This window comes from Sebastes umbrosus, chromosome 5 (assembly GCF_015220745.1).
Source record: "Sebastes umbrosus isolate fSebUmb1 chromosome 5, fSebUmb1.pri, whole genome shotgun sequence".
Classification (NCBI taxonomy): Eukaryota; Metazoa; Chordata; class Actinopteri; order Perciformes; family Sebastidae; genus Sebastes; species Sebastes umbrosus.
Genome location: NC_051273.1, coordinates 14,057,286 through 14,073,970, shown reverse-complemented (window position 1 = coordinate 14,073,970; position 16,685 = coordinate 14,057,286). Strand labels below are relative to the sequence as shown.

General features: G+C 38.9%; 2 protein-coding genes across 2 annotated transcripts; one reads left to right on the top strand and one right to left on the bottom strand.

The window, feature by feature from the left end:
* Positions 1-1,544: 1,544 nt before the first annotated feature.
* Positions 1,545-8,462, bottom strand: dnase2b (deoxyribonuclease II beta). Its single transcript, XM_037770910.1, has 6 exons — positions 8,206-8,462; positions 7,809-7,983; positions 6,343-6,421; positions 5,798-5,959; positions 4,554-4,751; positions 1,545-3,198 (listed from the first exon to the last, which is right to left on the bottom strand). The coding sequence occupies exons 1-6, from the start codon at positions 8,313-8,315 to the stop codon at positions 2,864-2,866; spliced, it is 1,059 nt and encodes a 352-aa protein (XP_037626838.1). The 5' UTR covers positions 8,316-8,462; the 3' UTR covers positions 1,545-2,863.
* Positions 8,463-10,552: 2,090 nt separating this feature from the next.
* Positions 10,553-16,214, top strand: uox (urate oxidase). The gene is made up of 8 exons (XM_037770911.1): positions 10,553-10,714; positions 11,830-12,042; positions 13,521-13,637; positions 13,837-13,915; positions 15,217-15,403; positions 15,593-15,716; positions 15,843-15,926; positions 16,010-16,214. The coding sequence occupies exons 1-8, from the start codon at positions 10,694-10,696 to the stop codon at positions 16,082-16,084; spliced, it is 900 nt and encodes a 299-aa protein (XP_037626839.1). The 5' UTR covers positions 10,553-10,693; the 3' UTR covers positions 16,085-16,214.
* Positions 16,215-16,685: the final 471 nt, after the last annotated feature.

Genomic DNA, 16,685 nt, shown 5'->3' with positions numbered 1-16,685 from the left:
GAAAAGTGCAAACAGGACAGTAGCAGATAGACGTTTTTACAAAATTGTCAAGTTGTGTAAAAAGTTTACAACTGCAGCTACTCAGCTGATTTAGTTTTGCATAAGACTGTCTGACTTTGATGCCTCCATAGGTCAGGTAAACAATGGACATGACCTTCAGGGACTAACATTTCATAAGAATCATAAGCAGTGTGAAACGGTTGGAGACTGAAGGGGGAGCCATCGGTATACTGCCACACAGTGAGACATGGTGGGAACAGCACAGAGCCAGTGGGAGAACTGAGGTCACAATAAGGGGACCAGCGTGACATTGGAGTTGAGAAATTAAAATCTCCTCTATTTTGAACAAACAATGAGTGATTAAAGTGTTGCTGAACCAGGAACCAGTAGATGTACTGTATAAAAAAGATAACGCTGAGGGGTGGTTTGGATAATAATTGTGATTCCATGTGATAGGTGACAATGGCACACGGAAATAGATTCCTGTCTTTAATGTATATTTGGGGCGGCAGTAGCTCAGTCTGTAGGGACTTGGCTTCACAACCAGAGGGTTGCCGGTTTAATTCTCCATGGACTGGTAGCTGGAGACGTGCCAGTTCACCTCCTGGGCACTGCCGGGGTTCCCTTGAGCAAGGCACCGGACCCCTAAACTGCTCCCCGAGCGCTATATAGTAGCTGCCCACTGCTCCTAACACCAGGATGGGTTAAATGCAGAGAGTAAATTTCACTGTGTGCTATGCTGAGTACAAAAAACAATGTGTGACAATAAAGCTGATTTACATTTGCATGTTGCTACCAGTGCAATTTTTCTTGTATCAGGAGATTTGTAGAAATGAGTGTCTTTATGATTCTAGAAAATCCTTGAAATAAGTTGACGTGTATTGAAATAATCTTAACCTTGTGGCAGAATTCTTGGTTTGTTTCAGGGAAATAAGAATTTAGGATGCAATGATGGTCTAAACGTAAAGAGCGGTGTTGTTACTACATGTACAGTATGATTCTACCAGTCTGACCACAAGGTGACACTGTTTACCCAAAACACTGGTCACTATCTTCCTGACAAGGAAGCAACCACCGAGATGTGAAGATGATATACTGTAAATGCAGTCAGTCTCCACCTGCGTAAATTATAACTAAACATTCAATGGATATAGGTTGTGTTATTACAGAATACCTTCATTCATTCAGGAAAGTTAAGCAAACTTCTTTTTAAATCCAGAAACAGCCCACTCACATTTATACTGACCTGATCTGCAGCTGGCTACTGGGTAAGGTCCACTGGAGAAGTTGGGGGTTAAGGTCAAGTCTGAGGTGGGGATGAGGAAGCAGATGCTCTTTCACTTTCCCCACCTAGATTTAACCCATTTTCTGACCTTCATTGCCCCTGATCTTTTAAAGTTTAAACACATGTTCCCAACACATTCTGAAGTAGCAGTATTTAATTTATATTTAATTGCTTTGAGTTCCTCAAAAAACATAAAAAAGTAAAGGAATAAAGGTTCTTACATAAACACGGGCAAGTTATGTAATGCAAATTAACTATATTTTTACACAATTGTTGTTTATTGCATGTTTGTTAATTTAACATATAGTCATAAGAAAAAGCCTATGTAACTTTGTCAGTAGATTATCAAAGGCTTGACCTGTTGCCATCATCCTCCAAACCACATACAGGTAACGACTATGTTACCTACGCCGGTGAAAACATAAGAACAAGGCCTCATTGTTACCTCCTTCAAGGCCTTTGGCCTTGGCGGAGGTAAAAAGTTAAATTCAAGCACTTGTTGAAGCCTTTTTTTCCAGAAATTGATGGCTGATTTCTTGCCAATGTAAACCCACAAATGTTGAGCACCCTAAAGTTTTATGTTAGAAATATACAGTATGGGTCCCCAGCATTTAGAAACTGCATATGTTGGATAATTAGCATAATTATCATTAATTACCATAATTACCTATATGGGCAATATTTCCGCAACTCAAGAAGATGAAGACAGAGCAGACGATGATGATGATGACATGGTTTATAACAGTGCATTCTAAGGCATTCTTGCTTGATGAAAGTATTCCAAATGTGCGTTATGTGTAACTAGTGCACATACAGTTTTCTGCTCTGTTAATTCTGTCCCAGAACTCACTTGTTCTACTGTATCTGTTAAACATTTACTTTTACTACTTGTATTATTCTCCCCTCTCTCTATCTTTGAGGATATAATTTAGCCATAGTCATATTATTCTAGTTTGGTGTGGCACTTGCCTTTGTTACCTCCAATATCCAATTGTGCATCATAAATATCCTACAATTTATAAGTTGAAGTTATTTCAGTTATTTAAAATACATAAGCACAAACACATCTGTCCAACCCCATCGATTAAGCGTCCTCTAAAACTTCTATATAGACTGAAACATCATGAAATTCGTCCCAATGGGAGTTGAATTATGGCTACTTGGGGTTTAAACAACCGTTTTGAATTTTGAAAATGTCATAAATGGATTCAGCATCTTCAATAAGCCCCCAAACCACTCCAATATTGTCCAAATCGGCCAAGCAGTTTTTTAAATATTGCCTATATAGGTGATTATGCTAATTAATGCAAATTATGCTAATTGTCCAACATATGCAAGTTAGCATCCTGAAGTTTCTAAATGCTGGGGACCCATACTGTACATTTCTCACATAAAACTTTGTGAACTAGGGCTTTATAAACTGGCAAATAGACTAAATTGGATACCTGTGTGGTCTGATGGTTGCAGGTCAGCTGCTTTAACCCTAACAGGACCTCCACATTCAGTCCCATGAATTTGAAACCGGTTCAAACCATGCCAAGTGAATCCAGTCCTAATTATCCTATCCGTGTCTCTCGTTCAACAGTCAATGTAACAGTCCACCACCTGTCTGAAGGCGTTGTAAATCAAGGGGTTGAATGTGCAGACCAGGCCTCCACCACGCCACTGCTGGGCCCTCTCCCTGTTCAGATCCCCCAGGCAGGTCACCTGGTCCTCGTAGGCTAGCGACACGCACCACTTTGAGTGGTCGTAGTGGGACTGGAACAGGACTGATCCAGGAAGCCGGACCCTCTTGATGTTCATGGCGTGTTTGGGCAGGGAGCAGTTGGAGGGCAGCTCGTGACCTTTTGTCTGCCAGGACTCCACCAGCAGGTCGGCATCCAGAGCCTGAGCCACCCAGCCCGCGTAGATGTCTGAATGAATGTCAGTCAGGGGGTTAGTTCAGTTGGATTATGATGGATAATGACATAAAAGAAGCACAAAGTAAATATAGGTAGAGTAATAAATATAGTTTGATGTTATTTATATTGCATTAACTGTCTTTTTAGGGAGTAAATCGATGAAACGCAAATGCAAACTTTTTGGACAAAACTGGAAATATTTTTTTCAATTGAACATTTAAATATAAAGTTCTTAGAAATAAGTCCTGGGATTCATATTCTAAATGAGCTCTATGATGTTTTACAGCACAAATATAACCTTCATGCTCCAGGCTTTTTAGCTATAGATCAAAATCACACTGCACTTGGTCCCAAGACTATCTGGTCCTCAAAAATCATCATGTCCATACTGAGAAACTGGCTCTTAAATACTATGCACCACACAAATGGAACATTCTGCAAAAGCTAATCCCTTTTAATCAATTTAATCTTTTTTATTTAAGTCTTTTGACTGACATAGAGCAGTGTGAATGCAGGTGTTTACTATGAATTGATGTTGTACCTTATGCTGATGTCCTTGATCTGTTTTATGCTGATGTCCTTGATCTGTTTTATGTTGATTTCCTTGACCTAAGTTGATGTCCTTGACCTGCTTGTTGTATTCTTTGTTGATGTGTACTGTAACTTCTGTGTGCTTCTATTATTGTCATGCTGCATCATGCTACTTGCAACTACAAAAGAAAGAAAAACTGTATTTTGTTCTTTAAATCCTTTAAGTTGTGAAGACCTTGTTTTTCTTCAAGTGTAATGTAGCCTCCATTTTTAAAGAGGTGTACATGTTAGAGGGAATAAACTTCATAAATCTCAAAATTCTGACTTGCGTGCTTTTTTATTAACAGCATTTACTCATACTTTTACTTTCAACACTTAAGTACATTTAACATCAGAAAATTACTTTTGATAATTAAGTACAGTAAATATCAGATACTTTAAGACTTTTACTCAAGCAATATTCTAATAGATGACTACTAAAGTCATTTTCTGGTTAGATATCTGTACTTTTACTCAAGTGTGGCTTTCAGGTACTTCATCCACCACTGGGGCTCATAAGCCCAAAACGATAGGAGCAGAGAGTACTCTTGAAGGCCCTGGGTGGGGTTTGTTCATGAGATGATAGTGTTTCTGCACTTGATAATGAGTGACTGTGGCAGACAAGTGAAATGTGCAAACAAGACAGTGGCAGATAGAAGTCTTTGCAAAATTGTTGTGTAAAAAGTTTACAACTGCAATTTCGCTGTGAGATTTTCTGTTTAAGTGCCAGCAAAGGAGCAACTAAATGTCTAAAGAGTAAAATATAAATGACCAACAGTACATGAGGAATACCTTACCGTCCACAAAGCGTTCAGATTTGACAAAGCTGACAAACTTCTCCCCTTGCATTGAGAAAAGCTGCTCCACTCTCTTATCTGAGGCCAGCAGCGGTTTGGAGCCCTCACATAACTGGGCCAACTGAGGCACGTCGGCCAAGAATGCAGCAGGTACGGAGCAGTTATAGAAGCGTGGGTAAAGGTACGCCAGCTGCTTCGCTGGAGAGAGAGGAGAGTGCATCACAAAGAAGAGAGAAATAAAGAGATGCTGTGTGTTAGAAAACTAAAGGGTGCACTACAGGATGCTTTTAAGATTTTACAGAACATTACTTCTAAAAAACAGAAAGGAAATTAGAGCTGATTTAAAAAATGCTTTACCTGACAGGGTTGAACTGAATTATTGTTTTATATATAATTATACAACATCAAACCAATACCAACAATAAATACTGGTTATATCCAACTGTGTCTACAATCTCTGCTATATGGATGTTCCTCAGTGAGAACACAGCTACCTATTTTCTTGTTTATATAAAAGCTTTATATATTCCAGATTTTCTCTTACTAATGCAAAGTTGTAGTGGGCCCACTTAAAGGAACCCTGAGGGGTCGGTCTCATTAATAAAGTCTGTTTCATCAATGAGACTGAAGATATTGATTCATGTCATATACACAGACTATGACAGTATAAAACAAATGGCTTTTATCAACAGCATTGCTAACAATGCTACCATGTTTCTTATTACTTTACCATTTTAAAACTCTGGAAAACTCCTTTAGAGATCCCCACCAGACATGTTTTATGGCAAATAATATGAATAATGATTTGCGTCTGATATGGTTCTTCCACAAAAGAAGTTCAATTATCTTATTAAACTCCTTCTCCCTCATTAAAAAATCTATGATGCAAATATTTTCCTTTCAAAAGTTTAACTGCTGGATACAATATATCTCCTACCTTTACATTTTCAGTGCTGGAGGTTTCAAGTTTCTGCACTTGTGTAAGTTGCATATTGGGCCACGATATTCTATATATTTCATTTTCCAGATCTTATTATAAGAGAGTAGACCCTCAAAACATCATTGGACTTTGCAGGTTTGTGTACATTTGGAGTTGAATCTGTGTGTATTGAAAGCACTGACAAAATTCAAGGTCACTGTGTAAACATTTTCTCGTGTTCAGCAAATAGAGAGTTTTGTAAGTTTTGGGATGTGTTCAGAGCTGGAGTAAGTCAGAGCCTGTTGCTTCATGAGCGTTCACTCACCTATCTGGAGGAACTGATCATAGCGGTGGGTCACGCAGAGAGCAGTCTGGCCATTGACTTTGCCAGAGGAGGGGTAAAGGTAGCCTCTCTCGGGGAACGAGGGGAAATGGGGAATGGTGTGCGAAAGCCAGAAACCTTGAGAGCGGTCAAAGAACAGTACCCCTGCAGGACGCAGACAAACAACCCTCAATGCACGTCTCACACATACATGGAAACCAGCAGACACGCTTGCAAACATTTCCATCAAAGTCATGTCAGGGCACTCAGTAATCCAAAGTCAACAGCAGTTATCAGACGGATGCTCTTTGACCATTTCCTCCCCCTGACCTCAAAAAACATATTGATCAGTTCTTTTTTTGCTAAATCATAGCACTGCGAAGCTCGAACAGCATCCTGGAAATACATCTGTCATTAATTATCATACACAGGTCCCACAGGTATAGAGTGTTATTTTATCATACAGTCACAATTCATCCTACTGAAATCAAAGCAAAATCAAATGAAAACTACTGAAAACACAGCTGAATTTTCATAATGCACTGTACCTTTAGTGTGTCCGTATCCTTGGATGTAATCCAGGATCGGTGGTCCATCATTGTAGAGTGCATACACTGAACTGTTAGACTGAGGGAAATACTTGTTTTATGTATACAGTATGTGGAGAAGTACACTTTCGGGCTACTATTTTGTCTATACAGCCCCTGTTGATATCTTAAAGGAATAGTTTGACACTTTAGGAAACATTATTTGCTTTCTTGTCAAGAGTTAAAGTCCCATGTCTGTCCAGTACTCTCTGTCTCTGAACAATGGTAACAAATTCCTGTTAGTTAGTTTGGCACATAACCCCCTGCAAAACCACAAGTTCTCACTTGTTTTTTTTTATACAGGTTAAAGGTACAGTGTGTAGGATTTAGTGGCATCTAGTGGTGTGGTTGCAGATTGCAACCAACTGAGTACACCTCCGCTCACTCCTCCCTTTCCAAGACTGCGGTAACGTGAGCTGCCAAGTGCAAAACCTTGGTAACGCCGGTCACCTCACTCTGAGGCCATCCTTACCATAATAACACTACTTTAATATAAACGGAAGTCAGACGGCGACTGGCGGTTCCACGGTTTTGCACTCTGTTTGCACTCTGCAGCTCACATTACCGCAGTTTCACAAACGTGTCGGAGAACTACGGTGGCCTTTAGGTAACGTAAAAACATGAGAGGCTCTCTCTAGAGCCAGTGTTTGGTTTGTCCGTTCTGGGCTACTGTAGAAACATGGCGGACTCCGTGAAGAGGACCCGCTCCCTACGTAGATATGAAGGGCTCATTTTAAGTTAACGAAAACACAACAATTCTTAGTTTCAGGTGATTAAACACTAATGAAAACATAGTTATGAGTACAATATTCCATTTCTGCTAATAGATCCCCCTAAATGTTACACACTGTTTCTTTAAACAAAAGATATATAATTTTTTTTGTGATCACATTTAACTAAAGATACATTAGTTAGTGAGCTTCAGAGGTCCTGGTAGGTGGATTTTGGTACCTTTGAACAGAACCAGGTTAGCTATTTCCAGTCTTTATGCTAAGCCAAGCTAACCCGAGCTGACTGGGCTTTAGTTTCATATTCACCGTACAGACATGAGAGGGGGAATCAATCTCCTCATCTAACTCTTGGCATGAAATTGACTATGCATTGAAAATGTCTGACTATTGCTTTATCAAAGGTAAAAATGTTCTTTGTTTCTTTTCAGTTTATTTTGTCTTGATTACTTTCCTGATCTCCAAACACTATAATGTGCAATTACATGCAACACAAAGTAAACAGCATGAGGAAGGACTGCGTTCTGGCTGGGTGAAGCTTGTTTAACGTACAGCTTTAACTCAGTTCCCCAAAGGAAATATGATAGTGTCTACACAGCACACTCATCAGCTCTGTTAAGTCTGATTAAAGCCACAAGGGTTTCTATCTTCTATACACGGGAATCAGTGTAAAAAAACACTTTAAGAGCATAATCTCACCTTGTAGGCCTTCCCCATGTAAAGCTGGTTCAGTGTGTTCCCTATGGCTCCTTGACTGGTGTTAACCATGAATTTGCTCATCTGCCAGCTCCCTACTGAGGAGTCCAGGTACATGTAGTCCACCCCACTGCCGACCTCGCCAATCTTATACCGGGGCAGTTTGTAGATGATAAACCTGCAGTGGAAGGAGAGAGAAATATACCTTTACTGCAGTATTTAGAAAAGAGGACAAAATCAAAAATAATTGAATAGATTTTATGTTGATTTCATGCCCAAATGTATTAAAACATAGCACCAACAACATCTGCTCACCCTCCAAAATACACAGGAAATTTCACGCATCATGAAAAAACAACTTTGTGGTATAACTCTGCTGCAGTGTATCGTATCAACTCACCAATCAACGGGCCCGCCAGCTTCATTTTTACAGGAAATGTCAGTGCTGCACACTGTGCAACACAAAAACATGATAATAATCTGGAAGCATAAACAGAAGTGTATGGCCATCCTGAACGACTCTTGCAGACAAAGTGAACAAAAAAAAGGGAATTTGAAATCTTTTGTTAGGTCGTGCGTTTCATGATTGAGTAACTTTGAAAGTGAAGATGCAAAACAGGAAGTCAGAAGATCTGGTCACATGATGGGGGAATATTGAAGGGAAAGTGAGAGTTTATAGGAGCAATATTGAATTAAATGTTTGGAGTCTTTTACTGGCTCTTAATCTGTGTGAATACCTTGAGTCTATAAACTGTACCTACTTATCCAGTGATAGTTTTAGTCTTTTTCAGCACTGTTCTTCACATTCAAAGTGAAAGCTCCCAGGTGTCAACACATGTGTTGACACCTGGGAGCTTCTCAGTGCAACCACAGTTGTCTTTTATTAGCGATGGGGCCGCTGATCACTGAACTGGAAACCATCTGGTCAAAAGACTCTTTCACCTTGTAATAGAGAAGTGAAATAAAACACTTTCATTTAACTTGGCCACCTATTTTTTTTGTCAGTGGCATCGATTAAGGCTGACATTTAACTTAATTAAATCAGTCAAACATTAGTTGTGCAGTTACCCTTCTAATCTGTAGTTCCACTTTACTTCAAAATAAGAAAACCACCAGTGAATAGTAAAACATGTTAAGAAATTAAGCATTAAAAACATAAAGGTAGGATAATTTATTCAATGTTTTACGGATCAATATATTGAACCTGGAATAAATGTCCTACTACAATATGACTTTTAAAAATTGCTTGTTTGTTTAGAGTCTAAATAAGTCAGCCCATCGAGTTTGTGATTGCATGTCCGGACCACATGAAATAAAATAATCTATAACAATATCTGTTTGTTTTTTATCTGTCATCACGTCTTCATACCAAAACATGTGATATCACTTTTGACATCAAATTCTTCTTCTTTTCATATTACATTTAGTCTTTGGTCGCAATGAAATATTGCTTTTAGAGAGAGTGAATTAAATGTAAAAAGTTAAGTTAAAATCAATATATATTTAGCATTTTTTGTACACACACATGGGTGAGTCACATCTCGAGAAACTGCATCAGCAGACGGTCTTTCTGGACTATTATTAGACATTAGCTCAGTGAAATCTGTTATTAGCTGGAAGTGATTTCAGTACATTTTCAGATATATCGGTACTAAAAAGTCATTAATAAGGAAAACTTCTGGGTTGCCAGGTTGGGAAAAATCTCCTTGACTGCTATTCATCCTACCCAAGCATGACACTTGCTTTGTCTGTTTAGCTCTCTAGTTAACCACACCTCCAAAGGACTGTTTAACTATTTACCTCCTGGAAAAGGTGACAAATAGACAAACAAACAAAATATAAACATTTATAACTGCAGACTTGATGGCTCATTAGAGGGTGAACTACTCATGATACTTTGTTAATGACTAACATTTCAAGTCATTCTCATCCCAACTCGTCACATACTGACGCTTTGTCAGACCCCTTAGCCTCACATTACTGTCGCAGTAAACACGTGCTTAATGATGTGAATTCAAACAAAAATACTTACTTTGGTTGAGGCAAAAACATCATGGTTTGGCCTGATTAACACTTATAACTGCAGACTTGATGGCTTATTAGGTGACAATCTCACCTTTATTACATGCATACAAAACCAGGCAAAAGAGAGTCCTTCTAAATAACAGAATGGGAACTTCCAAACTTCTTTCTACGTTTTTACTGTAAATGTTGAACGCATACCAACAGCCGGCCAAACTTTATGCAGAAGTCATGAAAGGAGCGACTGGCTGTTGGTTTACCTAAAGCTAAACCTGGTTGACAATCTAGCTATGAAGAAAGACAATGCAAACTCATCACATACCATCCATCCATTATCTTTAACTGCTTATCCTATTCAGGTTCGCAGGGGGTACCCTGGACAACCATTCACGCTCACTTACTTACTACCATTGTTTTTTCACAACCTGGCAACCCAAAAGTTGTTCTTATTACTGACTTATGTGGCATGTTTTTCATGTCTGTGAAAGATGTCTCAGCTATTAAGTTCCCAAATGAAACCTGACTGACAGGAACTATGAGAGAGTTTTCCACACAACAGAGTGGAGAGTTCAACAGGCGGGTCAGAATACAACACAACAAACAGATCTGTATTTATTTATATAGTGTACTTTGGGTTTCCTCTTTGATCCTACATGTGCATATAATAAAGCAAGAGTGTGTGTGTTTGTGTGTACATGTGCATGCCCCAAAGTGTTATTACACGTACTGGTATAACAGGTAGAATGGGTTGAACTCCACCTTACGTGACTTCCAATGGCAGAAAAAAAGGTAGCACCACCCTCTCCACAAAATCGTCCTCGATCGGTGGAGACAGACAGACAGCAGGTAAAGGAAAGGAAGATACCATGGCAGCAGCTTCAGATAAGGTAACTATTCATTATGTTATACATAACAAAAAATCATCTAAAAGACAGAACAAGATTTATTTTTTTACTTTCAGAGGATACCTTAAATCATTCAGCACTGGAGTTTATCTCACTTTTGGGGTCAACAGCCGGGGGGCCAAATGTGGTCTGCCGAACAAACCAGCGTTATTTAGCCTCCTTTATGACAAGCTAGACATGGCATGGATATAACATGGTTGGCAGCAATGGATTCCTTATGTTTTCTAGTTTAATATGATATCAGTATCTTCACTCTAGCTTCAAAACTGAGCCTGCTACAACCTAAAAATCGCAACTTGCATTAATGTGTTAAAGACTTAACTTTGACAGCCCTACTAACAACATAATTGCGTATTTCCTTTTACTACGTTTTTCCTGCTCATTCATGCAAATATTTTCACATTTTACAAATATTTTATGAGATAAAAAGAATATTCCAATGTGTATTTGACCATCATCAAGCTTGCATGTTACGGATCTAGAGAAAATGTATTTGGGCAGATTATCTGAATATGGAACTGAAATAAAATGAGACAAAATCTAGTTTACTAGAGTAGTTTTATTAATACCTGACACGGATGAATGAAAGTTGGAATGTGGAAAATAATCAAGCTTAAGCAACCAATCAGGGACCAGTCTCACATGAAAGGATGTTAGTACATGTAACACACTCATAGAAACTCTAATAGGTGACCATATCAGATTAACAGATAAGTCTTTATGATGAAAAGTGTTGACACAGACTACAGACTTTTTTTAAATTTTATGTTTAAATATGCAAATGAGGCATTATCTTATACTAACCTTTGGTGAATTAAGGAGAAATCTACGGACGCAAATTGACAAAGTAGTAAAATAAACACCTACATGTGTATTTTGGACGTTTTCTTTCCACTAGTCTGAAATTGACCAGAGCTTGAAAACCAACTTTTGCCTGTAGTGTCTCCCAACACTACACGTTACACATGCATCAGATGAAGTCAATTCACAGTTTAAAATACCAGCAAAATATCTACTTATGGCACAAAACACCTGTTTACATCACTGGGAGCTGCTGAACTGCAACATGTCAGTAACGTGTTCCTCTGTGTGAGCAGAATGTGGAGTTTGTTCGAACAGGCTACGGCAAGAACTCCGTGAAGTTGCTGGTGATCAGGAGAGAGGGCAGCCGCCACTACATCATCGAGCTGAAAGCCGACGTGGAGCTCACACTCAGATCACGCAAGGATTATCTAGCTGGAGACAACTCGGACATCATCCCCACCGACACCTGCAAGAACACCGTCCACGCCCTGGCCAAACTCAAGGGGGTAGGTCACCACCACCCCGTCCACTTTCTCCTCATCACAACACTTTTATCACTTCATAGACAACAACGTCCATCCACAGAAAGTAACGGAGGGATGTTAGGACTGAAAGGGTAAATGTGTTAAAGACCTGACTCTGCAAGTCATCACGTTTTAATGAATTGTATAAAAAGACTGTGTTGCATATTTATAAAAAACCTAACTTGATTCAGGACGTAATCCTAATGAGTTAGAAATACTATGGCTGCAAAACGACCAATTAGTCGACTAATCGACTAAGAGGGGGCAGCCCTAAGGAATACCGGAGGGTTGTTGTCGTCATCTAAAAGTCTAAACCTGATTGTGTATTTTGAATATTATATACAATATTGCCATATGTTTTACGGGCCAAACGTTCTTGAGCTCTCCGAGTTCTCTGACGAGAGAACAGAAAAAAAATCTTAGCAGGTTATGCACCATTTTATATGTTGTAAGGACCATTTAGGACCATTACAGTAGACTGGAAACCAGTGTAGGGAGGCCACAACTGGAGTTATATGGTTAAACGTTCAGGGCCATTCAGAATCAGTGCTACAGTGTTTTGTACAAGCTGGAGCATTTAAACCAGAGAGAATGATATTATAGTAAAGTAGAGTCAGAAAATACTGTCAACAGCTATAAAAAAACCAAACTATTTTCACCATGTATTTAGGGATAAAATGTTCTATAAATCAAGCTATGAATGATATATGAACAAACCCCTTTGTAAAAACATTCGGAATACAGATAGAAATGATACTGGAAAGTTTGGTGTATGTAGGTGCTACTGAAGTGGAGATTTCCAGCTCAGAGTTTGAGAAACAAATACATTTGAGAAAACAGCCTTTAAAGATATGGATTGTAAAATCCACTACATTTTGAAGACACTACAGTGGAATAGGGGTAAAAATGTTAACTAATAGATATCACCATGAAACGCCCCCAGTTGATTATTTACATTAAGGCAACAATTTTCTTGTATTTTTTAAATGTTTATGTTGAAATATGCAAATGAGGCATTATCTAATGCTAACTTTTGGTGAATTTCGGAGACATCTATAAAACACAAATAGACAAATTGCAGTAAAATAAACACATAAATGTGTATTTTGCATGTTTTCTTTTCACCAGCCTGAAAGGAGACATGTTACGGAAGCAAAACAACCCAAAATCTTAAAACTAACCAGTGCATGAAAAATAATGATTAACTTTAAAGGGATCGTCCTTTGTTCAACTGGGAGACTCCTACTGTGGTCACTCTTTTACCTCACTATACCGACACAAGTGACCGCTGGTAACCTGCAGCTCAAACACACACTGATCAAATAAAAACAAGGGTTAACAAACCAGTTTGTCCAGTTAGGACTTTTGTTCCTATTTATTTATGAGACTTTTTTTTTTTTTTTAGATGGTTTTACTTACAGCCTGTCACTCTGTTTTTTATGCTCTACTCACCTGCTCAGGTAAAGACCATCGAGCAGTTTTCCCTGGATATCTGTCATCATTTCCTGACCACTTACAACCATGTCCTGAGGGTCAAAGTTAACATGGAGGAGGCTCCATGGAGAAGGTTGGAGAAGGTAAAACTCAGAGGAGTTTTTCTTTTTGATTAACATTTTACTGGTCACAACGGGAAAAGCACAAGTGGAACAAATGATACACAGTTGTGCTTTTCCTACTATGTGTGTCCTTCATTTTAACTATTTAAGCAACACCATAGATGAAGTACACATTAAATTCAAACGTGATTTTTCACCCAGCTTGTCGTTATTTTCGCAGAATGGAGTAGAGCATGTTCATGCATTTATCTCCAGCCCAGAAGCTTGTCGCTTCTGTGATGTTGAACAGAATCTCAATGGTAAGCACAACCACACACACAATGTAGATGAAAATGTATGCTTTTGAGAGGTGTTAAAATCCTATGGGAAGGAGTTCAATCTCTAATAGCCCATGTGCTTCTGTAGAAACCATGATTGTAAAGTTTGAGCAGGGCACATACCTGATCTAGGCTGAGATCAGTTGGTGTTATCCTGTTGGATCGGACAGGATCAACTTAATCTGCATAGAGGAAAAACTGGTTTACCACCATAAACAAAGACAAAACACAAAACCTCGACAAAGACACAATATGTCATCTACACAATACATAACACCAGACAGGGTCATTGAAGTGAAGCACATAATTCCACTGCAACACCAATATAAGGGATTCATTAAAAGCCAAGGCTTCACTAGGTCAGTAGTTAGTATACATGTGAAAAATGATGTGCGGTAATGGATGCAATGGTCTCATCTGTGTCCAGTTTTAAAGGAGAACACCACATAAATGAAGAATTCCAATATGTTATTACCATGGCCTAGGGAAGTTCAATCAATATTTGTGAACAAGAGCTCCTCTCTCTCAAACCCAGAACCCAGAGAAGTAGGTCTCAAACTTGTGACATCATAGGGTATAAAGTCTGTAGCTGCTCCATAGGCAATGAATGGGAGACTGATTTTGTGGACCCACAGAATGTTTGTTTTCTTTTTTATACCCAAATGAGCTTTATTCTCTACAATAGAATAAAGCTCATTTGGGTATAAAAATGTGTTCTCAGCAGTGGTGGAAGACATACACAGAGTATTCATTAACTCAAGTATAAAAGAAGCAATACCACAGTGTAGAAATACTCTGTTCAAAACTTTACTCAAGTAAAAGTATAAAAGTAAAACATAAATAGATAGATAAATAGATAAATAAATAAATAGATAAATAGATAAATAGATAAATAGATAAATAGCTGATAAATAGCTGCTCCTTCGCGTCAAAAGCGGCCAGCTGAGGTGGTTCGGGCATCTGATCAGGATGCCTCCTGGACGCCTCACTTTGGAGGTTTTCCGTGCACGGACAACTGGTAAGAGGTTCTGGGGTAGACCCAGAACACGCTGGAGAGATTACATATATCTCATCTGGCCTGGGAACGCCAGCCTCTGTGGTGTAAATATTGTTAACTTAGGGATCCACAACTATAGCTAAGCACTTGACAGGCGTGTGATGGGCTCCTTTTTGTATTTGAGTACAGTGTGACGCCGCCTATTGTCTCGTTTCTGTTCTGTTTAACTGTCAAAATGTTTCCTGATGTTCCTGGTGACCGCATTCTCACCGACTCTTTGCCCCAGGCGTCCCGGTGGTTCACAGCGGGGTGAAGAACATGAAAGTGCTGAAAACCACCCAGTCTGGTTTTGAGGGTTTCCACAAAGACCGCTTCACTACTCTGCAAGAGACCAAGGACAGGTGTTTCTGCACCTCTGTTTACTCTAGGTGGCGCTACAACAAGACCCAGGATGTCGACTTTGATGCTGCATGGTAATTACCTGTTTATGAAGGGGGACACTGCATTCACTAATCATCTTAGTTGTAGGTATCCATGATGGCAACTTTATCTACCAAAGAGGAGGACAAATTATGAAGTTATGAACACAAAATAGAAGGAAAATCTCCTGTTTCGAATGAATGAGACAAAAATCTAACAATCATCGCATCACGTTCTCATAGGAAGTGTGTGAAGGAGACGATTATTGAGAAGTTTGCTGGCCCCTACGACTGTGGAGAGTTCTCACCCTCTGTGCAGAAGACCCTTTATGAAACACAGGTTATGGTCCTGGATAGAGTTCCTGAGGTGAGTCCACATTTTACATCATAAGATTTATAAGCAAACCTCCAGGTAAAAGCTGTTGTAGTTATAGCAATTATTAGGCCACACGCACAATAAGCTCATTCAGAAAAACTGTATTGTGTCTTTCAGGTTGACGAAATAGAGATGGTCATGCCCAACGTGCATTACTTCATCATAGACATGACAAAAATGGGCCTCGCGAACAAAGGCGAAGTAAGTTCTGTTATTACAACTAATCTTTCAAGTTGATTAGTCAACATAGTTCGGTTACTGATGTGTATTTTTTACCCTCGCAGGTTCTTCTTGCCTCGGATAACCCTTCAGGCAACATCACAGGGACAGTACGCAGGAAACAGCGAGCCAAGCTGTGAAGGCACCACCTAGGGCTGTGCTAAAATCTTCTATCCCGATATAGATCATTTCATATCTCGATAACGATATATATCACAATATAGCATGTTTTTCTGGTAATTCAATAAATAAATGGTCTATATGAAATAACCACATGGTAAAGCCTATTTCTGGATACACCTGACAACTGAAAAGTACAGAGTATTTTCTTATTTTAAGAACTTGAGTGCCAAATGGGCAACAGTTTTAAGTGAAATAATAGAGAAAATAAAAAATAAATATAGGCCTAGCCTATATCGCAATAGAAACAATATAGAAAAATATATACAATAGACATTTTATATCGTTTTGACGATATACTGTATATCTTCATATTGCCCGGCCCTAGCACCAACACATCCAGGAAATGCTGCTGCTGTGATCGACAATCTGAATAAGCTACTTAATAGAAATCTCAATCAAATATCATGTAAATCTAATAAAGTTATGAGAACGAAAATGAACCTTTAAATATTTTTTTGGCAGAATTACAACTCAAGATTTCCCAGATATGACTCAAGCTTCTTGTGTAAGTAAATAAGTAAGGGATAATGTACAGCGAACCGGACATTGTTGTGAAAT